At 35.2% G+C, this 26,301-nt stretch overlaps 1 protein-coding gene across 2 annotated transcripts in view; it reads right to left on the bottom strand.

Annotated features, from left to right (window-relative positions):
• The window catches only part of PlexB (plexin B), a 305,515-nt gene that overhangs the window by 88,207 nt on the left and 191,007 nt on the right, over nucleotides 1-26,301 (bottom strand). For both annotated transcript variants that reach the window (XM_089106186.1, XM_089106185.1), the window contains exons 7-9: nucleotides 12,024-12,242; nucleotides 10,442-10,624; nucleotides 3,217-3,453 (exon numbers count right to left, since the gene is read on the bottom strand). In XM_089106186.1, coding sequence (XP_088962312.1) covers nucleotides 3,217-3,453; nucleotides 10,442-10,624; nucleotides 12,024-12,242 — 639 coding nt within the window. The remainder of the gene's footprint in view (nucleotides 1-3,216; nucleotides 3,454-10,441; nucleotides 10,625-12,023; nucleotides 12,243-26,301) is intronic.

The raw sequence follows: 26,301 nt of genomic DNA on the forward strand, positions 1-26,301 counted from the left end.
GAACAAACAATTCTTTTACGACGCATCATACCGTATGAAACATGATTCCTAAATCCCCTTGAAGATATCACTCGTTTAACCTCTTCAGAAAAAACCGTTCAATCAGAATTTTCGGCTTCTCTCCATTTTTTTTTCTTTTTTTTAAAGTTAGGATGAAATTTATTTCAGAAAAATGTCGATCACAAGTTCAAATGGATTGAATTTCCACTTTCGAAAAAAAAAAAGCAAAGACAAATATATTAGAGCCAAGGTCGTACCACGGGGGGGGGGAGGGTCTGAAGGGGTTCAGACCCCGAAATGTTTGTCTGACGCGTAAAAACGCAACCAAAATGGATATAAATAAATTTTTATGCGTGTTTTGAGTTTTTTTATTATTTTTTTTGTATAAACCTCCCCCAACCCCCGAAAAAAAATCCTTGTGTAAAATACCCCCGAAAAAAAATCCTTGTGTAAAACACACCCCGAAAACAATCCTCGATACGGCCCTGAGTAGAGCTAGTCAGAAAAAAAATGCAAAAAGGGGTGTAAAACATGTTAAATGTGTCAAAACAGTTAAAACTCAAAGGACTAAAAGGGAATAAACCAAATAAAAACAAAATTTAGCTAAAAAAAAAAAGAAAGAGAGAGACTATGAAAAAGGTAACACATTTTTTTAATAAACATTAAACAGTTGTAATGTGAAAAAAGAGTGGGGGGGGGGGAAGGAGTGGATTCATTTATTTACCATAAAAACTATGTAGGGAACGAACGTTCTTCTTTATCTTTCATTACAAAATTTTATTGGTGTAGAAAGCGGATATTTGTTGAAGCAGAACGACGAAGGTGAGGGTGAGGAGAGGGCGAAGATTGACTAGGGAAAACGAAAATTTGCCCGGGGGCTATGGAGGGAGTTGTTTGTGAAACACAAGAAATTTTTTTGTCTCCTTTCCTTGAGGATGCCCAGATTGGTGCTCCGAGCAAAGGAGAAATAAGGGACTTCACTCATCGAAGAAGATTTTTATGCACCTTTTTTGGACTACCTCTTTTCTCTCCGACAATTCATTGCGCCGACAAATGAGAGGAAAAATCCGCAAGCAATGCGATTTAGGACATTTAAATTTTCTAAGAAATTTAAGGGGGAAAATCTGACAAGTTTTGTCTAGGATAGTTGCAGTTTGTTTAAATTTTGCCGATTGCTCTTACAACCTTTATAATCTTTTCTCTCTCTCTCTCTCTCTCAGTTAGTATTTAAATAATAAGTGTGTCTTCTCCCTTTCTTAATGAACATGGAGCTTATGCAGAGGTCTACTACTACTACTACTATTACTAATAACTCACCGCAGCACCAAGCCGTCTGAGGCCAACACAGCTACGCACGCTCTTCCTCCATCCCAATCTATCCAAAGCCTCCCTCTTTATACCCTCCCAGGAAGTTCCCATTTCCTTTAAATCTTTCTTCATGACATCCTTCCACCCCAGACGAGGACAAGCTGTTTTCTGCTTAGCCCTAGACGGTTGGCCGAAAAGGACAATATTTGACAATCTGTCATCCTTCATCCGCAGAACCTGCCCTAGCCATCTCAGCCTTTCCTTCCTTATAGCCCTAGAGAGCGGGATTGGACCACATATTTTGTACAGCCTACAGTTTGAAATACGGTCAGTCAGACGGGTACCCAGAACAATCCGTAGGCAATTTCTCTGGAAAACATCCAGTAAATCTTCATCCGCTTTTCGATTCTTCAGAGCCATATTTGACCACTGTCATCACTGTACCTTCCAATATTCTATTCTTGGTTTTGAAAACTTATCTTCCTATTCTTCCAAACTTTTTTTAACTGTGAAAAAAACACCCTAAGCCTTGGCTATTCTACAACATCTTCACTGCTCCCACCGTCTTTACTAATAATACTACCAAGGTAAGTGAATCTGTCCACCTGATCAATCTTTCAATCTTTTTGTTACCCAACGTCACCTTTTCATCTTCACTTATTCCTAGCCTTAGTGACTTAGTCTTCTTAACATTAGTTTGCAAACCTATCCTAACACCCTGAACTTGAAAAGCCTCTTAAAATCCGTTAATATTACTGAAACTTTCATTTACGATGCTTGAATTACAAGAATAGTACAAGTCTATAACTGTAATTCCTCCTTATCTCATTCCGTGGTCTCCCATAGTCTTTCACGTGTTTCTCAAGAAAAAGAAAGCCCCAATATCCAGCGCACAGAGGGATAGAACACAACCCTGCTTAACTTCTGATTTAATACAAAACCAGATGCTAACCTCATTTGATGGATGGATGGATCGATGGATGATAGAGTATCTATCAACAAGTGAAAACGACATCATTTTTAAACAATCCTAAAAAGGCTTATGCCAGCTTTGCCTCTCACTCAGACTATGTGTCTTAGCCTTTTCTCCAATTAGCCATGGCTTGATGGCAACTTGAACAAGCCATTTTTTACACACTTTGTTCTGATCTTGAGGGGTAGTCAGGTTTTAAACAGCATTTATCCTGTATAATTGTAATTATTAGTATTTTAATTCAAACATATTAACCTCATAATTACTGTGGGGGGATATTCCTCCAATATCTGTTTCCCCCTAATTTCAAAAATGCTAGCTTTGATAATAAACACTTTAAAGTCATCATTCTCTGAGCCCACTTGAGATTCGTGTCTTGACAAGGGCAGGGAGGGGAGGAGTTGAGAATGAATGTGGGGATGATATTCCTCCAACATCTATTTTCCCATACTCTCAAGAAATGAACACTTTAATGTCGCCATTTTCAGAACCCATTGACATACGTGTGTGTTTTTGTTTTCTTTTTAAATCTAGATTGTTTCCAGTGAAACAGAACTTTTCTATTAAGTAATGAGGCCGGTTGACTCTTTAAACATACTCTGGAGCGTAAAAAGGCGTGTTCCAAGAAACTTTTAGTTTTTACAGGGAGAATTTTAATGAAGTCTACTACCACACCTACTTAAGACGCCTTTTATTTTTCAACAAATTTCATATTATTTCTATGAAAATAATTGTCTCTTTTTTCTTTTAAAAAATAATAAGGTCAAATGACTACTTGGTGTTTCTAAGGCAGAAAAAAAACCTTCTATATTTAGGAGGGCAATATACTTCCAAGAAAGAATCCCCCCCTTCCCATACCTTTTATAAGAGGAAATATATTTCCATAAGTGCTTGATTTCACAAATTGATATTGCCTTCATTAAAGAAGAACTTACAGTGGTCCTATCACAAACGACAAAACGTCCAGCTTCGACTCGGGCGGGTACAGCCATTTTTACTCCTTCTACATGTACGACACATTGAAATCCAGACTGACCAGGCTGGGGACTGGGTAAATTCTCCGCTTCAAGGACTAATTCCTTGGGTACACCAGATGGCACTAGGTCCTGGTCTACGGGTGGTTTTAAGCGGGGACAAAAGGCCACTCCATGATTTAACAGCCGTGTAGGGTTCTAAAATTAACAAAATTTATATTTACATATCGATTATGAAACTGTTAATGGAGAAAGTATAAGAACAAAGTGATCAAACGTACAACAAGAAAAAAGGGAAAGAATACGATGCAGTGAATCACGGAGAAAAAATTAAAGAAAAGAAAGTATCAAAATAAAAATCAAATAAACCTAGGCTCCGTGCAATACGGAGCAAAGTACAAAAATTGAAATTTTCAGAGAGTTAGAAATCAGTCCTGTTGTTCTTCCTGGGGTCACTATGAACCCATAATAGAATAGAATATGATTTATTGGCTAAAATAGCACAAAAGCTAGCATAAGCACGTCAAAATTATCATAACAAAACAAATGTTATGGGATAAACATAAAACAAAAAATTGAATCAATAATAAAACAGATGTTAGGGATAAACATAAAACAAAAGTTATATCAATTATTAAAATGGGAAACAAATAGAGGACAAAAGATTTTTTGTACCTCATGGTCAACATTTGGGGATACAGGTCCAGTTAGGTATTTGGAGCTCTACAAGCATTGAGTCCTGTATTAGGAAGGGTTGGGGTATTTTCTTTAAAGGGAGGGAGAAAACGTCGATGATCGTCAAAACTAAGGCCCTTCTGATCGAAGTCCAGGATACGAATGTGACGTCATGATTCAATTGTAGTAAATTCAGGTTTAGTGAATCCTTAATCGTGTCTAGCATTGGTCGTCTCAATAATAATTTTGATGGCTGTTTTTTGAATATGTTAAATTTTAGAATATTGGTCCTGGCTCAACCATGGGTTCCAGTCAGAACCAGCGTATTCCGGACATGGCCTTGCATATGAAAACTAATTTACTTTAAGGTTTTTTATTGATATGGAGAACTATTTGAGAAGAGAGAAAGATTTAAAGAGAAAATAACCTAACTTAGATAAGTGGGAAATGTGGGAGTTCCATTTAAGGTCATTGTCCAAACTTCACACCAAGCAGTTTAACAGTATTTAAATTTGGTATGCAAAGGTAATTATTGATAGGGGGTATATTTTTAAAAAAAAGAAAATAAAATGAAACTGATTTTGGGTATGCTTAAGTTGAGTTTAACATTGTCAAGATTATTCTTTAAATCGTTAATGAGTGAATTTAGTCTAACATTCAAAGTATTAGATGTTTGACAAAGGTTAAGTAATGTCAAATAACCTGCAAATTCAAAAGTGTTGTCAAAGCATGATTAAACACTATCAAAAGCAATTAAAAAAACTAAAGGTCCATATTTAGTCCCTTGAGGTTCTCCACAGGAAATTGAGGAAAAACCTGGTGAATCCCCGTTAGGAAGGACTACACATTGCTCAGAGCCAGACAAAAAGGTAGCTAACATAGCTAAAACAGAATCTCTTGCACCTAAAGCCCTTGCATTACCTATAACTGTCTGATGATCCAAATTGTCGAAGGCTTGCTAATATCAGCAAAAACAGCCTCAACGTAGGAACTATTCAACTCAAGATGTTTGAAAATAGTGTCAAGTATATAAATTGAGCAATGCGTGGTGCTGTGATTCGGCCTAAAGCCAAACTGATTTGGGTTGATTTTATCATGAATATCGTCAAAAAGGAAATGGTAAATAAAACTTTCAAAGATTTTAGAGAAAATGGGGGTTTTTGATATTGGTTTTAAGTTAGAGGGAACTTTTAGGGGCTTAGTTTTTGGTATAGGAGATATTATAGCTTGTTTAAAACACACTGGAAACATACCATCTACAAAACATTGGTTAAAAATAGCAGTTAGAGGTACACTTAAATACTGGGCAGATTCCACAATCAATTTGGTAGGAATATTACCTGGGTATACCGACTTATTTGTATCAAGAGCTTCGAGTTTAAGTCGGGTCTGATGAATTTCAATCACAGGAATGTTACTCACTGCACTGTTGGCCGGCATAAGCTGGAGCGGCGGGTGAATTTTACAAATTGAAATAAAATGATCATTTATGACATCCGCACCCACTGGGTAACGATTACCGTCCAGTAAGAAAAACTTTGAAGAGACCTTTCCTATCAGATCTTGGACAGTATTGTTGAATTTCCTAGGGTCAGAATACAATAGATTATTGAGCACGTGCGCACCATGCTCCTTTATGACCTTACGGATTTGGCTAACAATGATGTTTCTAAGCTTTCGAGTTTCTTGGAAAAATCCTTCCTTAAAGAGTTTATCTCGTTCATTTATTAGGTACAAATATTTTTTATTTATCCACGGTTTGCAGTTTGATTTGCGAGCAACATTTTTAGGACAATATAACTGGAAAAGTTCCGCTGAAAACCTAGAAGCCATTTCATTACCATTGGTAAGACATAGGATATTGGCCCAAGATTTGGAACTAAATTTTAATTTGAAATGGGCAACCTTCTCGTCAGTACTGGGTCTATAAGAGTAACTGATCAATTTCTTAGGGGGAAAGGAAGATAAAGGGGTCCAACAGATGCATAGATGGTCAATTGCCCCTAATGGAGGGGTTATTTTGGGGAAACAGTAGTAATCTTCAATGTTGGTAAAAATCAAGTCAAGGGTTTTATCACTGCGTATAGGTGACTTGACCACTTGATCAAGGCTAAGAGCAGAGCTAAGCCACTTTTGGTCTAGCTCATTAAAATCACCACATAATATAATTGTAGTATAAGGATACTTGCAGCGAATTCAGGCAGTATAAAGTTGTAGATATGCCGTCAGCTCCTTCTTAAATCCACTACGAGGAGGGTAATAAATAATACAACAAATCATGCAAGATGCTTCTTTTGTGAGTTTTTTGGATCTGGTCCATAGCAATAGAACTTCATTTTTGGTGTTGTTCACTATTTCATAAAATTAAATAATCCAATTAGTATGGTTAGACCGAAAAAAAAAAGAAGCTACTCCTCCACCATGAGATAGAGAGATACCATCTTTGTCTATCCTGGGCTTAAAATGGGAAACATAATTTGGAATGGAACAAAAGTCTTCAGTTGCAGACCATGTTTCGGTAAGGCAAGCAATATCTATCTGGTTTTTGTCAAGACTAATTTGAAAGACTAATAATAGTTTTGACGTTCTTTTCCTCCAATTCAGAACGGTAAAGGCCAAAAGAACAGAAGAGATAATAGAAAATAAGCAAGATCTCATCAAACATAAAAAATCAATTTTAAAAAAGACTGTGGTCTCCTAGTACACTAAAAAAAAAAAAAAAAAAAAAAAAAAAAAAAAAAAAAAAAAAAACCTGTTTTTCTGCCACCCAGACAAATCAAAATTGTTAAGACTAAAAATGAAAGCGTGTGGCGGTAAAAATATTTTATGACTTTTCAAGGACGACTTTTTGTGTCACGAGTGCACAACGCTTGCAGTTGTAGTCATTTTTTTTTTTCGGGTTGTAGGAATTTATTTATACTTTTAATGCAGTTGGAAATAAAAGGGTAAACTTTTTCTGTTTTTCTCTTTGATCAATCTTGTACTCATTTTTCGCCCTTCATAAATCGCACAAACAAATATTGCTTCTAAAAACTTCTTCACGAGACCACGTTTGTCCATCCCTCCAAATAGGCCTACCAAAATCAAAACCTATCACCTGATCTACAATCTGGTGAAATAGTACTTGATCGTCGAAAATTTAATCTTGAAGCTAAACGCGAAACGCTTTAAACTGTACTATGTGACATTTCACTCATGGAAATTCTTCATTTTAAGAAATTTTTAGTTTATCCTTGTTCTAAAGTGTTTAATTTGAGAATTCTAAGGCATAAAACTGTAATAACATGAAAAAGGAGGCTGTGAGGAATATCATGGCAATAAAAAAAAATAATAAAAAAAAGATTGTAGGGCAATATAATTGGAAATTGGATCAAATTTAAAAACGCGTGCAAATATCTAGTTTTCTTAGATGCTTCATTAGAGACATAAGTAATAAAAAAAAAAGCGGAAGCCAACATTTTTAAAGTCACAGGTTCAATTTAAATTTTACCTCCCAGAAAAAGCAGCAAGAGCGAATAGAATATGCACATGTTTTTCCTCTCATTAATAGACATATCTGGTCCCAGAAGACAATTTAAACCAGTGTGTCATGTTTATTTAGTTAGGACAACTTATAGATGTAACATAGTAAATAGCTTGTATAACTAAAAAAAATTAGTCGAAAAGGAGGGGGGATAAGGAAGCTATAATAGGCGGGATAAGGGTTTGGTATACCCAGTTTTCCAGCCTATTATTTACTTCTCAGGGTGCTTAGCCGTTTTTAATTCCGCCATCATTCTTTTGAAAACTAGTCTTTATAAACAATCAAACGCTTCAAAGGTCAAATTTCAACTTTTTACTCGCCTACATAATTTACGGTTTAATAATTGAAGCTTTAAAATTACGGCAGGCAACTAAACCATATAGCGCCACATACTGCCAAACTATCAAGAGTTTTTGGTAGAAGTAGGCCTATAGAAGACAGGGGTGGATCTAGGATTTTTTTTTAGGGGGGGGGGGCGCAAAATAGATTGATCCTATGAACTTGCGTTAGGAGCAATTTTAATTAGCGTAAACTTGTGTTAATTAAATAAATTACAGTACTTTAGACTACACTAGGGGGCGCCCCCTCGCCCCCTGGATCCACCACTGATAGAAGAGGGGAATTCGCTAATTCGGAAACATCTATGGCCTTAAAAGGCCATAGAGTTCTCACAAACTCTCAGAATTTATTTTTATTTTTTTTAGAAAAACAGAACATGCTAATCGTATTCCTGTGTTTAAAAGACTGTTTAAACATTTATATATATATATATATATATATATATATATATATATATATATATATATATATATATATATATATATATATATATATATATATATATATATATATATATATATATATATATATATATATATATATATATATATATATATATATATATATATATATGTATATATATACACACATCAAAAACAGTCTTGAACAGAGAATATGATCACATAACTGAAGAGAAATAATAAATTTGAAAGTATGAGAATCTATGGCCTCAGATAAGAAAGATTCGACAAGTGTCAAGTGGTGGGGGGGGGGTGTAGTCTAAAGTACTGTAATTATGATTAACGAGTTTCCTGATAAAATTGCTCTAACGCAGTTCATAGGATCAATCTTAATTAGCGCAAACTTGTGTTAATTAAATAAATTACAGTACTTTAGACTACACTAGGGGGCGCCCCCTCGCCCCCTGGATCCACCACTGATAGAAGAGGGGAATTCGCTAATTCGGAAACATCTATGGCCTTAAAAGGCCATAGAGTTCTCACAAACTCTCAGAATTTATTTTTATTTTTTTAGAAAAACAGAACATGCTAATCGTATTCCTGTGTTTAAAAGACTGTTTAAACATTTATATATATGTATATATATATATATATATATATATATATATATATATATATATATATATATATATATATATATATATATATATATATATATATATATATATATATATATATATATATATATATATATATATATATATATATATATATATATATATATATATATATATATATATATATATGTGTGTTTATATGAGGTCAAGATGAAGATAACACCATCAAAAACAGGAAAGAGATAACAAAACGAAGAGAAATAAAAATTGAAATATGAGAACTTCTCAGATAAAAAGATTGACAAGAGTCAAGTGTGGGGGGGGGGGCACAAAATAGATTGATCCGATAAACTTGCGTTAGAAGCAAGTTTAATTAGCGCAAACTTGTGTTAATTAAGTAAATTACACTACTTTAGACTACACTAGGGGGCGCCCCCTCGCCCCCATGGATCCGCCTTTGATAGAAGAGGGGCATTCGCTAATTCGGAAACATCTATGGCCTTAAAAGGCCAAGGCCATAGAGTTCTCAGAAACTCTCAGAATTTTTTTTTTTTAGAAAAACAGAACATGCTAATCGTATTCCTGTGTTTAAAAGACTGTTTAAACATTTATATATACATATGTATATATATATATATATATATATATATATATATATATATATATATATATATATATATATATATATATATATATATATATATATATATATATATATATATATATATATATATATCTTCAATTTTATCTGAGGTCTCATTTCATTTATTTCCTCTTTCTTATCTCTTCCTTTTTTATGTATATATATATATATTATATATATATATATATATATATATATATATATATATATATATATATATATATATATATATATATATATATATATATATATATATATATATATATATATATATATATATATATATATGAGGTCAAGATGAAGATAACACCATCAAAAACAGGAAAGAGATAAGAAAACGAAGAGAAATAAAAATTGAAATATGAGAACTTCTCAGATAAAAAGATTGACAAGTGTTTTTCACACGACAGACAGGCGCTTCTAAAAATCATCCTTATCAACATTAGTAGGGTCATAAGATCACAGAGTTAAGCTTTTGGGGAGAAGTCAGAATATTTTCTGGGGGAAATAATCTGATTGTACAAAGAACACTTCTTATGTTATTTAAATATATTAAACAATACACTTTCATAAATTTTTATTAGGTTTTCCTAAGGAGAAAATATACACGAGACAACTCTAGGAGAGGAGAGTAGTTTTATATTAGTGAGGGGCATCTGTATTCAGAGCCAACACTTCATGTGGGATTAGAGAACTTTCCAACAGTGTCTGGTGCATAATAATACGTCTTTAAGGCACATATACTGACTTTCCATAATTTTAAAGCAATTTCTTTCAAAATTTTGAGGATATGGATAATTATACAATTTATGGCAAAGTACAATCCCCGAAAGAGAAGTGCATTAATAGGGCTTTCTAATTTCTAAACTCGATCCAATATTTAAGAAAATTCCCTCTTACAACTAAAACTTAGAATCAGCTGGTGGGACTTAAATCTGCTCGCTACCTGATAAAGAAATAAACAATAAATGTTGAAAAAAACACTTACATTTTCCCCACTGACGATATTTTTCTGACAAACCGACACATTATTGACGCACCGATTCTCATAAATGCACCAGTTGCAGGACCATTGCGATTTCACACATGACGCACATGTCGTGTGACGAGAACAATCAAAATAAGCAAAATTACGGCTTACAAAATCCTTATTCGTCTCTGGTGAGCGGACCTTAAACAAAAATGTTATTATTTACAACATCGTAAAGTAAATTGATAATAAAAAAAAAGAGAGAGGAAAGCACCCAAAAAAAGATCGAGAGCTAGAAAAGAGAAGAACTAATGGTCTTTTAATATGAAAAAAAAACCTGCCAATCAAAATTTTATATATACACAAACACACACAGAGATATATATATATATATATATATATATATATATATATATATATATATATATATATATATATATATATATATTTAGTTTTTATAATAAATAATTAAAATACTTGACACTCAAGAACCATGATTGGAGATACCATTTATGTAAGAAAAATAATTTCATATCTTTTGAATGCTTGATTGGCGGTAGCACTGATCATTTTATTTATATTTTTTTTTGTTTCAAGGACATACGAAAATAAGAATTACATTTTTGTAGTGTGAAGAAATGCTAAAAAAAAAAACACAAAAAAGTATATATTTGTCAAATTTTGACACAAGTGTATTTCCAATTTTTGGTAGCCTGATAGTCGTTGACGTCGATGATCTTTTTCAAATATATATATAAAAAAAATGCTATAGTAAATAATAAAGGACCATCTCTGCAGGGCTGGGAGCCCTTGCGCTAGAAAGTGAACAAGACTCTAGCATTAGTCAATTTTACTTGTGATGTCAAATCAGCACGAGTCTAAATCAGGGCAAGTTCCTGGTAAACCCTCCGTCAAAGCGACCCTTAAATAATGACATTTTCCCCCAAAATGCGAAGAAAACCGCTGGGATACGAAATGGGCAAGTGATTGGCTACCCCTCGCCCACCCGAAAAAAATTCTGATCCTGTATAAGACCCGTGCATTTCTGATTGTCACAAATCAGAACACAATAAACACCAAAAGCAATACTTAACAAAATTCCAAGGGTCAATCTGAAAAGTGGTTTAAAGAATACTTAAAACTTTAGTTGGTTCTAAACAAAGTGAATTTAAAACTCAAATTCCATAAATCATCTTTAAAGTACCAATTGGCGTCAATTCACTAAAACTAAGGGAGGCATTGTATTTTTTCAAATCTAAAGTGGGGCCAAATTTACCATACTTCAACGAATATTCCCCAAAAAGGTATTTTTTAAAATAGAGGGGAAGGACAGAAATCTAAAAGGAACACGCCCCTTCAAATTGACGTCACCGAGCACCCACGGTTTTAGCGTGCCAACTTTTAGCTGAGTTAAACTACACTTTAGCTGAGTCGCATTATAATCGGACACTAAAGAGATACTCGCATTCGGATGCGAAGAGTGTACAAAAAAGAGTGTTGTTTAATTATTTAATACCAATTAAACAATGCTGCACGAGACGAATGTGTGATTAGATACATATCTAAAAATATAACAAAAAATGCTATAAATCATTCTTACCGATAGAGGTACGTTCACATGATCAGTCACAGTGGTATTATCAATTGGCCCATAGTTTTTTGGAGATGGTGGTATTGGGGGTCGAAAAGAAACGGGCGGTGTTGGGCATGACAATCCAGCATTCGTGACTGTGGCATCAATGGGATCAGCTCCTCCAAAAACGCATTTATATTTGGCACCAGCTGGCAATTCGGGTAAAGTGCGTATTGTTAGTTGAACCTGAAATAATTAAAATTAAATGCAGGTTTTTAGTTAGCGACATTGTTCCTCACATACCTTGAGGGAAGAAGAGTCAAATTCTCTTCCAAAGCGTTAAACGAGAGGTTGCCCACTTTTCACCATCTGGTGCGCGTGCGCATTTCACAGCGCCAAATGCGCCAATCAGTTCCACCAAGCGTAGCAAATTCCCGCCACACGTGTCACAGTCCCGCAAATTTTACCACACTTCCACTACGGTTGGCCCGCGTCACCTGGTATACGTATTTGTAAAAGCGGGGGACCCCTCAGCTTTAAATTACTCTACATATTGCTGAAAAAGATTGGGGAGAGAAAATATGTTTGCCAAGAACACTCAAAACGCATCCCGATAAGACAGTAGATATCTAGAATAAATTTGTATATAGGCACGTAAGCAGTCCATAACAAAATCAAATAGCAAGGGGTAAGTTGAACAACATACCAACAAAGAGGAGGTTGAACAACATACCAAAACAAATAAGGGTACTTATTGAGAATCCCGGTTAGCACGCGAGAAAGACCGCATCGAAATCTAAAAAATGCTTTATGAAAAACAGATTTCCGCTGTCTTGTGAGATATTGCTCACTCCGTGACAGAGATTTAAACTTTAGTTTTTTGGGGGTTAAAGGGGCAAAAAAGGTACCTAGGTTAGGTTATGTATTTAATATATGCTCTGCTTTACCCCCCCCCCCCCAATGTGCAAATATATAGCCCAAATTTGTTCATAAACAATTATATTTTCATCCTATTTTGTTTTATTTCATTAGCATTAACCAAACTTCCCTTCTCGCGTGTTTACCGGATTCTTTATAAGTACCCAAATAAAACAAGAAGGACTAAGCATTATTTAAAACGCAGCGCAATGCTATGTTATCTACTAAGCTGTAATATCCTCGAGGGCCCCAGTCCCCAAAATTACTTTGAAAAGGTGTTCGCAGTCACGGTTCTGATTAAAAAAAACTCGTGGAAGGTCCACATCACTATGAAGCCTCCCACGCAGGATTTTCCTTCCAGAGATCGGACTATGAAAGGAGCTTATGGCGGAGCCAATATTTTTTTCGGAGGAATTGTCTAAGGATAGTTTTAGGAACTCGTTGATATGACCATAAATCAAACAATCAACTGTATGAAAAGCCATGGTTTTTCAATGCCGCTTTCAAGGGCTATAATAGAAGAAAGATAAGATAGAAGACATTTTACAGATGAAAGATGATAGGCTGCAAAAACTTTACTTTCCGAGTAGCAAAGAGAAAAGGCAAAGAGAAAAGGAGGACGTTCGAAGGCGTGGTGAAAAAAATACAGAAAAGGATTTAAAAGAAATTCGAACTTCATGAGAGGAAGCAAAGTACGAAGATTTGAATAGTGAATAGATCGGAGTGGAGGTGGCACGAGAAAAGCTATGTAGGCCCTAGGCTCTTTGATGCTGCAATAAGTTGTCAGTGCTAGTCGTTATTGTAGTAATAATAAGAACTATAGTCTTCCATGAGTATGCTAGGTACATCCCTCCCCAAGGAAAAGGTGAAAAAATACGGTATCCAAAAAGAAAGTGCCGAGTCGAGGAATTGAACCTTTAGGAATAAAATAAAATTTTAGATAAATTGCGCATTGTTGGTTGAACCAGAAATAATGGAAATTAAATTCAAAAGCAAAATTAAATTAAAATAAAACAATTAAATCAAATTAAAATAGAAGCAAATATTTGTCAAAATCCTGACAAACAAATACTAAAACTCCATTAAACATTTCTTTGGATACATGTTCTGTACTCATTCCTCTAGAAGTTAAAGGGAGTATGAGCAGATTGGTTGAAGGCTCTCAGAGGAAATAATTAATGGGGTAAAGGGGAGAATTAATTCGTCACCTACTCCGTTATATCAACTAGGAATGAGATGTACTTGTACGAAACCGATCCTTAATATTTTCGAAAAAAAAAACAGATACAAAAATCATTGTCCATCCTTAATTTAGCTTAACTATATATAGATTGATCTATGATGGATACCACAAATTTTACACAACGAAGCCTTCGAAGTTCGCTCAGGGAAGGTAAAACTCGCAATTTTCCGCAATTTATATCTTTCGTGACTTATGGAAGCAAAAACACGGACAAATAATTATGTAGCAAATCATCAATGATTGCTAATTAAAAGATACTTTATTTCCTATTTACATCACCTTTAACCTTTAATATCACTCCGAATTAGATGATCAAATGAAGACGATCACCAATAATCCATCATCGTCATAATACAAATCACCAATTTAATAATAATTATCTCATGAAACTTTCTCATTAATTACAAGGTTGCCACCCTGGATCGAATTTCAGACTAATGATGGGATTTGGGTGGTTTGTCTTTTTCGCATTTTTGGTTATCAATTATAGGGTACAACCTTTTTGGGGTTTAGAATTTATTATTTCATTTGAAAGGTGCAACAACATTCAATTGCATAAATTTTTGAGCAAATTTTGAATTAATAGAACTACTCAAACTATAAAATTTGACACAATAAAAATATCGGATATGAATGAGATAACAAAAAGTGACTTAAAACGTTAAAGAATTCTTAAAGGTAAGCGAAAGTATTAAAAAGGAGCTGGTGGAGGAGGAGTGTTTGGAGCGACAGAAAAAGAGGGAGCGAAAGAAAAAGGAGCTAAAGGAGGACGAATGTTTAGCAGTTTAGCAGTAGCTTCAATCTGATTGACACTGGGGCAAGCTGGTCAGGCTAGCAACAGATAAGACTAGAAAAACTGCAAACACAGAAAATAGAAAAATCACATTTTTATTTTTATTCTTTGGCTATTTATTTATCCTTCGTGCATAAATTTCAATGTGTCTATTTTGCAAATAGACCAGGGAACTTTTTCCCTGGTCAATATTCACCCCTTCGACCCCGTCTCCCGCGTTCTGTTTCAACAAAAATCCCCCTTCTTGCCCCAATAAGAGTTTGCACTGAAAGATATAGAAGAACTTATATCCCTTACGTAGTTGACATTTTCAACCAGTGAATCTCCGCAGCCCTCCCCCCTTCACTCACTTTTTACATCGTAATTTTTAATTTTAATGTCCATTTTGCAAATTTGGATTTTTTTATCTTTTTTTTTTAGTCACTAACTAACTTATGTTTTTGTTTTAATTTTTATCCCCTTGTTAATTTTAGGAGTTTTCATTTTTTGACGTTTTTGCTGACTTGACATTCCCCTTCTAATTTTATGAGTTTAATTTATTTTTGTTTTTAACATTTTTACGTATTTGACATTGACCCTTTTATAATTTTCTGTTGTTGTTTGTTTGTTTTTGTTCTTCTTTTTTCTTTGTTTCATTTGACACTAAAGTGCGAATTCGGCCCTTTTGGGCTTGTGGTAGCCGTTGTTCAGCAGTAAATCTTATCTTAATTTTTTTTTTTTTTTTTTTTTTAGTCTATATTGAAAAAGAAGATGAAAACAAAAAATAAGAAGTTTTTAACATTAACTCGCCCTTTTTGGAAATTTGAGACCATCACAGGAGATCAATAGGTACTTGTCTGTTATAACGCCATTGGTATAAGTCTATGCAATGTAGAGCCGGTTTCTTCGTTAGTTTCTTTCAGCTTAGCATGAGACAAGACAAAGACAAGTGACAGAATATATGATAAATATATAATTTGGGCTATACATTTGCGCATTGAGGGAGTGGAGTAAAGTATTTCGACAATGTATGCTTACTTCATAATATGCAGAATAATTGTACCAAACACATTTTGCATGCAGATCCAATATACTTTACCCCCCCCCCCTCATGTGCAAATATATAGCCCAAATTATATATTTCCCATCTATTCTGTCACCTGTCTTTGTCTTGTCCGACGCTAAGCTGAAAGAAAGTTTCCATATACATAGGCGCTATAACAGACAAGTACCCATTAACACGTCCTTTCCCCTCATCTCTTCCACATTGAGATTTGATTTCAATGAGAAGAAAAAGTGATGGACTCGCTCGTTAAATTCGCTATCAATATTGCACAATGATTGGAAACTTTATTTTGGACCAGAATAATATATACAATCCCCCCACCCTCCCGAAAAAAAAATCATGATTCTACATTTCTACCCACAATTTCCTATTATTTAAAGATTAGGTTCAAATCATATACGAGAAATCATATTCAAATCGTAATCAACCTTTTTTTTATTTTGACAACTTCGACCACCTCTCCCTCGTTCCATGAAAAGTGAGCTCCATCTAATGTAAATTTTTGGGTACATGTCTTATGTTTGTCATTAAAAATAGAGAGTTTTTAGAATTGGACTAACCCCTGGTTGACCAACTACCAAATAAAATTGAAGCCAATTTTCGTCAGATAGTCTGAAATCATACATTATAACCGCAGTCACTAATACGTCTCCTCTATTAATTTCCTGATTGATCCACTCATAAGATTAGCAATACCAATCATTTTTTCAACATTTTATTTTCATTTTTGAAATGCGTACTTCATTATAGCTTTCAATCCTTTTTTCTTTCAAATCCCTTCTGGCACACGATCAAATATTCACAGGCAATATTCTAGACAGGGCCGTATCCAGGATTTTTGTTCAGGGGGGGTTTTTACTAATTTTTGACTTTTTTTTTGGAGGGGGGGTTACTAATTTTTGACTCAGTTTTCGACTAATTTTACTGATCAAGGAGGCACACTTGTGCCTCTATAAAGAGGCGACCCACCACAATGTTAAGCGATTTCAGGTCCTAGAGGTCGCAGAGAGACGGCGGTGATCGCATTTTGTAGCCCAAACTCAAAATAAGAAACTTGCAAAATTTCATCCTCCTCCGACTTTATCTTCATGGGGTAAACTGGGCCGGAAGTTTGGACCCTAACAACACAGCCCCCCTTTAAAGTTTTACGATTGGGCTGAAATTTATAAGTTAATCTTTACAAGAGCACGGGCAATTATCCTTAAAAATTCATTTCAATACGATCAAACCTTCCCTGTTTTCAAAAAACCAAATCGAGCCACTTAAAATTCATCATTTCTTTTTTTTTCTTAGCCACGCCTACAGGCTACAGTTGGCAACGGATCCGGTTGAATGAGGACTCATTCGAAGCAAAATTCGACCTGTTAGGGCCTTTTGATATTTTCAGACCGAAATATTATCCCCCGAATTTACATTTACGAAAAACCTCGTTTTCCTATATTAGCCCATGTTAATTTTTCCCACCACAACCCCCCTTTAACGTTGTCTGATCGGGCTGAAATTTAGAGGACAAGCTTTCCTCGGGCCTGGGAGCTTATCCTTGAAATTTCAGCTCCATCTGATCACTCCTTCCTTGTTTTCAAAAAACCAAATATCAAGTTTTGCTTGCGTCAAAAAGATTCATCACCTCACTAAAAAACAATTTAAATTATGTCCCTTTAGTGTAGCGGTGAGACTCCTTACTGTCAGGGCGGAAAACCCGAGTTCGATTCACCGTTAGATCAAATTTATTATATACTGAATTTAATTTTTTTTTAAAAAACTCAGTCTCTTTTTTAAATTATTTGAAAAAAATTATGTTTTCTAAAGAGTTAAAGAGGCTGAGTTACAAGGTCGACCCTTAAAACACCCAGTCGAGAAAGAAAAGAATAATACACAATCATCTAACAGTTAGTCAAGCAATAATAGGCTAAGTAATAAACTGTACAAAAACGTGCAGAAATTATTTGAAAAAAACTACGTTTTCTAAAGAGTTAAAGAGGCTGAGTTACAAGGTCGAACCTTAAAACGTACAGGGATTAGGAGGCACAGTTGGGGGGCTGCCTCCCCCAAACCCCCCGCTTTCGTAGCCTTTAAATAAAAAAAAAGTTTTTTAAACTGAAAGTAAGGAGCGACATTAAATCTTAAAACGAACAGAAATTATTCCGTATATGAAAGAGGCTGTGCCCTCCTCAACGCCTCGCTCTTTACGCTAAAGTTTTTATTGTTTAAAAAAAAGAGTTGTAAGAAAGTCAAACTTTAGCGTAAAGAGCAAGGCGTTGAGGAGGGCACAGCCTCTTTCATATACGGAATAATTTCTGTTCGTTTTAAGATTTAATGTCGCTCCTTACTTTCAGTTTAAAAAACTTTTTTTTTAATTTAAAGGCTGCGAAAGCGGGGGTTGGGGGCGGCAGCCCCCCAACTGTGCCTCCTAATCCCTGTACGTTTTAAGGTTCGACCTTGTAACTCAGCCTCTTTAACTCTTTAGAAAACGTAGTTTTTTTCAAATAATTTTTACCTAGGTTTTACTAATTTTGGACTTATTTTCGAGTCGGTCAAAAAATTTCGGGGGGGGGTTCAAGCCGGGTAACCCCCCCCCCCCTGGATACGGCCATGATTCTAGATATTTCCTCAAAGAAAAGTTTGAGTAGCTGATATAAAAATCGTCGTTTTCAAGACGATCTGTACTTTAACCAAAAATCGTTTGTAGCCTAAGTTCCAGCTTCCACCGGAAAAAGAAAATCAGTCAAAGATATCAACACAGGTCAAGGTACAGTAGCGGGATTCCTCGGAGATTTCCTTAAAAACTATTATTTCCTGACATATGTATGAAACACCTTGCCATGAAGTGTCAAGGGTCAATTTTGAACTAGCACATGCTGTCTCAGCTATGTACACCAGTTTTTTATGGTAGGAGAGGGGGGGCAGCAACGCGTAAAAAAGCAAATTACATGCTAATTATATTACTCACTGAGTTGGGTATTCAATTTTAAATGTGTACCCATGCTGGACAGCAAGGCGGTCGAAAATCAAAACAGATGCCAGCAATATTTCTTATAGGACAAAACAAGTTCATTACTATTGTTATCATTTTTTTTCTGCGATAAAAATGAGCAAAAGTAAAAAAAAAGGCAAGAATTACCACATAATAGTTGGGGCTGTACCCTTTCTCAATTACTCTGAGTCATCCTAGGCTATAGTCCACCCTATACCAAAGCACAAGATTTGGCATATTGTTCATCCGACCGCCATGAAGTTTAGGAAGTTGTTGAATACATTATTCAGAAGGTTCTGGATATAAAATAATTCAAGCCCCCACCAGGGGGGGGGGGTCTTAAGACTTTTCGTGCCGAATGAAATTAGAGACCTCTCAACAAAATAAGTGTAACTTCTTTCAAGTCAAATTATTCACATTTTCTGGATATTCAATTAACGGGTTAGTTAATTTTGAATTGTGTCATCTAACATACTTCTGGAATTATTGAGCTTATTTTTCAGTAAACTTTCTGAATTTGGTATCCAACAATACTTTTCAAATTAAAAAATAATATTGTTATTTTACAAGTTTTTCAAGTTTTTTCAGTGCATGATCGTGTTTTTTAATTTATGGACTCGATTCCCCAAAGAAGGGGAACTGTCGGGATAAATTTCCCGCTAGGGCGTAATTTTCTAGGGGAGTCTTCCGTCGGGGGATTTTAAACAGGAAGAATGGTCCGCAGGGGGGGGCCTCCGCCCCCTCCCGTAACCTCATGATTATTTTATTATTTTCCCATAATTTTCTGATACTTCTCACCGAATAAGGGATTTGAAGGATTTGCCCCCCCCCCCGACACAAACTCCTGTGTACGTGCCTGCGTAGGGGATTTCCCAGACAAATTTTTCAAATAGGCTACTTATAAGTTTCAAAATACGATCGTTATCAACTCACAGGGGGAGTTCTCCAAAGGGAAGGGGTATTTTCCACGGGGGAAAAATTTCCGGAGGGACCCTTCTGCGGGGTGAATTTTTCCTTGGAGAGGGAGTTCTCTGCAATAGATTTTTTCCGGGGGGAGTTTCCTTGAATTTCCTTCTTTTAGGATCACAGTAAAGCGCGAAGGGTAAGCTAGTTTATCATATTCCTATGTTCATACCTCACATTTCCTTGCATTTTTTCCAATTCTTAAAATCGCCCCTTCTCTCAATCTTCACACGCATGTGAACCTATGCTAACAGAAATATTTTAAACCTTGCGTAGCCTACTGTTAAAAGTTTAAGGGGATAAAAAAATGACATAATTCAGGAACTAAAGCTAGAGTTTCTATTGCATATTTGTGAATTCATAATAACTATCAATTAGTTCAACTGTTGATTTTGACACTCGTAGTACTAACCCTCAACCTTAGGCTGTCATTAGTAACGCCAGATGCAACTAAAACAAATAGAAATTGTCAGAGAAATTGTCAGTGACAAATTCCCTGAGAATATTCGTCGCTGATCTTAGAAACAGGAATGCCAACGTCGATATTTTGAATGTCGCTTTCAAATTGATATATTATAAAGCACCATACGAACAAAGTGATTCCTCTAAAATATTGACACTGTGCACGTCTCTTCTTTTCTCCATTTTTTTTATACACTCTATCAACCCGATCGTGGTAATCAACGACCAGAACAGAGCAATCCCTGTTGATAGTGACGATTTTTCTAAAAATGAGGTTAGAAAACAAAATAAATGTCACGGTTAGTTGATAATATCAGCAGCTTGATCATAATCCAAGGAATCACAACTAAGCGACTTGAATGAATCACTAATCAAGCCGTATGGATCTGATCAAATTACGGATATGTAAAACATCACAGTGACATCTACGTCCCAAGAATATCCTTTTTAGGCAAGATTTCAAACAGAAACATGAAAAATTACTTAGACTAAAGTTACCAATAAAATATTAACATGATAACTACAACTATTACTACTAACAACTCACCGCAGCATCAAGCCGCCTGAGGCCAATACACCTACACACGCTCCTCCTCCATCCCAATCTATTCAAAGCCTCCCTCTTAATACCCTCCCAGGAAGCTCCCATTTACTTCAAATCTTTCTTTATGACATTCTCCCATCCAAGACGAGGACGACCTGCTTTCTGTTTAACCCTAGACGGTTGGCCGAAAAGGACAATCTTCGGCAATCTGTCATCCTTCATCCTCTTTCATTACCAAACAGTTCGTGGTAACAAAGTGTAAGTAAGGAGAGACCCGGCTCAGTAGTAACCAAAACTCTAAAAAACGGAATTTTGATACCAATAGATATATCAAAGGAAGCAGGGTTTTATGCTGGTCTCAGATATGTAAGTTTCAACAATTTTAATCTTTCCCATTACAGGTTACAAGTCTGAGAAAATTTGCCTGATTTTTGAAGAAAAAAAAAGAGAAACACCCCCTAAAAGTCATAGAATTTTAATGAAAATAGCACCATCAGATTCAGCGTATCAGATAAATTTCCTGTAGAAAGCTCCTACCTAAAAAAAAATGTGAAATTTTGTATTCTTCTGCCAGAAGAAAGGTCATGGATGTGTGGTTATTTGTTTGTTTTTCCCAGGGGTGATTTTATCGACCCAGTGGTCCTAGAATATCGCGAGAGGGCTCATTAAAACGGAAATTAAAAGTTCTAGTGCCCTTTGTAAGTGAGCAAGGAAATTGGAGGGCAACCAGGCCCCCTGTCACGCCCTTCTTTCTCAAAATCGTCCGATAAAAATTTTGAGATAGCCATTTCGTTCAGCATAGTTGAAAGGCCGAATAACTCTGGCTTTGGGGATATCATGACCCTCCCACGGTTACCGGGGCTAGGTCTTTAAATTATAAAATTTGCCTATTGTTTACGTATAGTATTTGTTATTGGGAAGTATGCATAAATTTTTCGAGGGGGGGGGGGGATTTTCTGCTGGTGAGATTTTCCTCGGGGGGAGGAAAGTTTCCAAGGGGTGAATTTTTCAGGGGACATTTTACATTGGGGGAATGTCAGAATTCTTAAACAAAATTCCTCTCATGTCTTGCTTTCTCTTTTCCGTCTTAATTTTACTCGTGAAGATGTTAAGGGTAATTGTCCGGGGTAAATTTTCAACAGGATTGAATTATTTTGAGAATAAATCCTTGGGGAGGAGGGATTTTTCCATGGAGTAGCCATATTTCCTGGCATTCTTTAAAAACGATCAGAAAAAAAAAAAAAAAAAACTTTTTTCAAAAGAAAGTAAGGAGCAACATAAAAACTTAAAACGAACAGAAATTATTAATTATATGAGGGGATTACTCCTCCACAACACCTCGCTCTTTACGCTAAAGTTTTAATTATGTCCCAAGCCTTTAAGAACAACTCCTGAAACACAAGGTTAGTTTAATTATAACAATAAGAAACTTTTTTTTAAGTACTAAAAACCTTTAGCGTAAAGAAAGAGGTGTTCTGGAGGAGTAACCCCTCATATAGTTAATAATTTCTGTTCGTTTTAAGTTTTACTGTTGCTCCTTACTTTCAGTTGAAAATTTTTTTTTTATTAATAACCCTAGAAAGCGGGATTGAACCACATTTTACGTACAGCCTACTGTTTGAAATACAGTCAGCCGGGTACCCAGAACAGTCCGTAGGCAATTTTTGTGGAAAACATCTAGAAAATCTTCATCCGCTTTTCGGAGCGCCCATGCACTCGCTTCCAATATTCTAATTTTGGTTTGCAGACTATCTTCCAATTCTTCCAAACTTTTTTGAACTGCGAAAAAACACCCTGAGCCTTGGCTATTCTACTTTTAACATCCTCACTGCTCCCACTGTCTTTACTAATAGTACTACCAAGGTAAGTGAAGCTGACCACCTGATCTTTTCCTTACCCAACATCATCTTTTCATCTTCACTTATTCCTAGCCTTAGTGTCTTTGTCTTCTTAATATTAATTTTCAAACCTATTCTACCTGAATAGGTTTGAGCACTCTGAACTCGAAAAACCTCTAAAAGTTCATTCATTTTGCTCACACTTTCATCTAGGATGCTTAAATCATCAGCATAATCTAAGTCCAGGAAAGTTTTTGCTCCCCATTTGATTCCGTGGTCTCCTATTGCCTTTCTTGTGCTCCTTAAGACAAAGTCTATTCAAAATGATCCATATTCAGGGGGATAGAACACAACCCTGCTTAACTCCTGATTTAATACAAAACCAGCTGCTAACCTCGTTTCTTACCTTAACCGCAGCAGTGTTATTCTCTTACACAACACTAATCACTTTAATGTATTTGTCTGGTATAGGCTACCATACAAGGATAAAACATTTGATAAAGCTCTTCTATCAATAAAATCGAACGCTTGCTCATAATCTATAAAACTAAGGACCAAAGGTGTTTGGCAACTCAGGCACTTCTCAATTATTAACCTAAGAGTGAAAACTGAAAAACTAATAACTTAAAAATTCAACAAACTCATTATCTTGATTCGGCCAGAAAAGGGGCTAATCAAAGAAAAAAATTATTTCCTGCGTATTAAATAACTGAAAAACAAGTGTTTTATGTGATTATTCATATTCAAGGAGGAGAGGACCAAACCCAAAATCCTCTGCTCCAAAGAAAGGCTCAAATTTATTGTTACAGTCATGCCCACAATTTTTTTTAACACTTTCTTAGCTTCTCAAAAAGAGATAATTCACTAATTCCTTTTTACTCCATAATTTTTATCAATTACCGTTATTATAACGAGGAAAGAAAAAAGCATGGTAGCTTTATTTGATGAAAATAACGGACTTTAGTTCTCGGACAAAATCAAGATAACTTTGAATTTCGTTGGTTTGAGTTAAGCATGATGAAAAAAGTGTTTAGTATCGTCAAGGCTACCATAAACTATTAAGCACATCCCGAAATTTATTTCCCGAAGTAATCGTGATTGTCAACTAAAAAGTAACGCTTTATACATTTTCTCCCATGAAGGGAAGCACTGAAACTAATTGAATTCATACCATTATCGTCCCATAAATGTCACAGCTTCATAAATATTAGATAAAGCTCTAGTAATGACTGGTAAATTAAATAAAATGCTTCGTCCATTAATTGATTACTTGTAAATATTTGAGCTATTCACAAAGAAGAGTATTTAAAATACAAAGAAGATAAAATTCATGGATTGATTAGAAATAAATTGATAAAAACATCATAGAAAAGCTTGAAGAAAAGAACTAGCCTAGGAAGTATATACGACTAAATGGCAAATCAATTGAATCGATATAACAATTGTAGGAAAAAAGTGACAAAAAAGGTTAGTTACTGGTTTTGCTTACCTTCTACCCAACCTCTACTAAAATATGTTTATGATCTTTTTTGGCTTATGGATAATCGAATACAAAAATTTTAGGATGGAATTGATTCTATTGGCTTCAAAAAATTTAAATGTATCATAATCACTGTTAAAACTACTTGTCGACTCTTCATAGGCACACGAGAAAAATTTATTTCAAGTCGCTTCTCCAAATATTGTGAAATCTGCAAAACCCCATATGCCGGTAACAAGTACACTTATGCTTCTTAGCAAAGTTGACCTACTCACAAACAGCGAATGGATTTTTACTTCAAATGGAACAATGGCGTTATGCATCTTGAAGCCGTCACAATCAAGCTCTTTTATGAGAGCTATCGTTTGATCCTGAAAGTCTTAGCCCTCACCTAATATTTTGAAGTGCCATCTAATTCTTTGAGTGTGTTAGAGGATTGAATATTGACAAGAAACTCAATAGGTCTTGCGGGAGAAAATCCACGCTAGGCTTACAAGCCTTGATCAGATCACCTATGAGTATGAGGTAACATACCGTGATCTCCACTTCAAGAAAATCTGCATTTCCCAGCGCTTATCTCTTATTCGAGAGCAGAATAGTCAGAGTGATTGTGTTCTGCTGCCACTCAAATATGCAGCAGCAGATTAAGGCATCGTCACAGCCTATGTAAGGCTGCCCCAAAAGAATCGATTGAGTTTTGGGGGTTCACAAGGCAAAGTATTTCTTATAGGTGCAGGACAAATTTCTTTAGCTAACAATTCTACTACGGATTTGAAAGCATTAACAGGGAGCATGTAATTCTAAGGACGAACGTCATCAAAGTCTCCCTGAAGGTCATTTGGGTCTTATCACAGCAAGACAATTTGATACCATAATGATGCATATCTCTTAAAAAGCAACTCTGCGATAACAATGTTATTAAATTTTACGTGATCGCTCAAGCAATCATGTAAAAAATGTTCAAGCAGGAGTTTAAGGAATCACTGATCAAAGATTTTAACTATGTATCGAATAACAACTTTCAATGCTTAATGTTTCCTCCTACATGGAAACCCTGAATGCCTTCGGTGAAAATTAATATTTTAAACCATATATCATCCAGCCTAATTATTTATGGGTGAAGAGGGGGGGATTTTCATCTAAAAATAAAAATATAGAAGTCAAAGAAAAAACTATTCGTTAACACAGAGTAGCAAATAAGCACAAAGATGGAAAACCAAAATTAAAGCCTTCAGCGAGTCTTTGAGTGAGGAAAAGCTTACGATAAATTCATAAGAGAAAAACTTAATGGGACCCACGAATAATCTTCGACTGTTTATGACCCTTTTAGTCTAAAATAGAAAAAAATAACACGGGATTCTTTGTTTTCCTCTTGTCTAAACATTTCAGTATCTCGGTATTAGTTATTTCCTTTTATGTAGGCCTAATTGAAGCTGATGTTCAGCCTTTCGATTTATTATGTTGCTCAATATTCTTGGGAAAACGTTGAATAACATACTCGATAACTTTTTTACTTTGTTACTATTTATTTTACCAAGAAACTAAAACAGAATAAAAAGGTCCCTATGCATTCGGCTGTGATAACTAAAAGATGGGTAAAGTAAGCGCGAGGAATCGAATGGTGCAGTCAGAATTGTCCTATCTTGTACCGTTAGGAAGATAAAAAGAGGTATGATCCTCTAAGTGGATAGCTCTTTTATCAGGTCTTTTTTTCAATTCAGAATGACAGAAGAGGATTATCTTACGGAGCTATAACATGGGGACCTGGCGCTTGTCTCCTTTTTGTCAAGGAAATAGGAGACATATGCCATAGAATGGAATAATTTTGAATTCGCTCGGCATACTTGAATTTAATTTATACCACTGAAAAGAGCATAAAAAGTTGGAATCCTTCAGATGAGGACCACAGCCGACAAACTTTTTCCGTTTTTTGGCTTTCCTGAACAGTTACAAAAATTGCATATGTCGCACTTTTAATTATTACAGCCGCATTGATTCCGATACATCAAACCTCGAAAGGGAAAATGTCAATAAATAAAAAAATA

Source organism: Artemia sp. Qi Xiang Cuo, chromosome 20 (genome assembly GCF_049724085.1).
Source record: "Artemia sp. Qi Xiang Cuo chromosome 20, ASM4972408v1, whole genome shotgun sequence".
NCBI lineage: Eukaryota > Metazoa > Arthropoda > Branchiopoda > Anostraca > Artemiidae > Artemia > Artemia sp. Qi Xiang Cuo.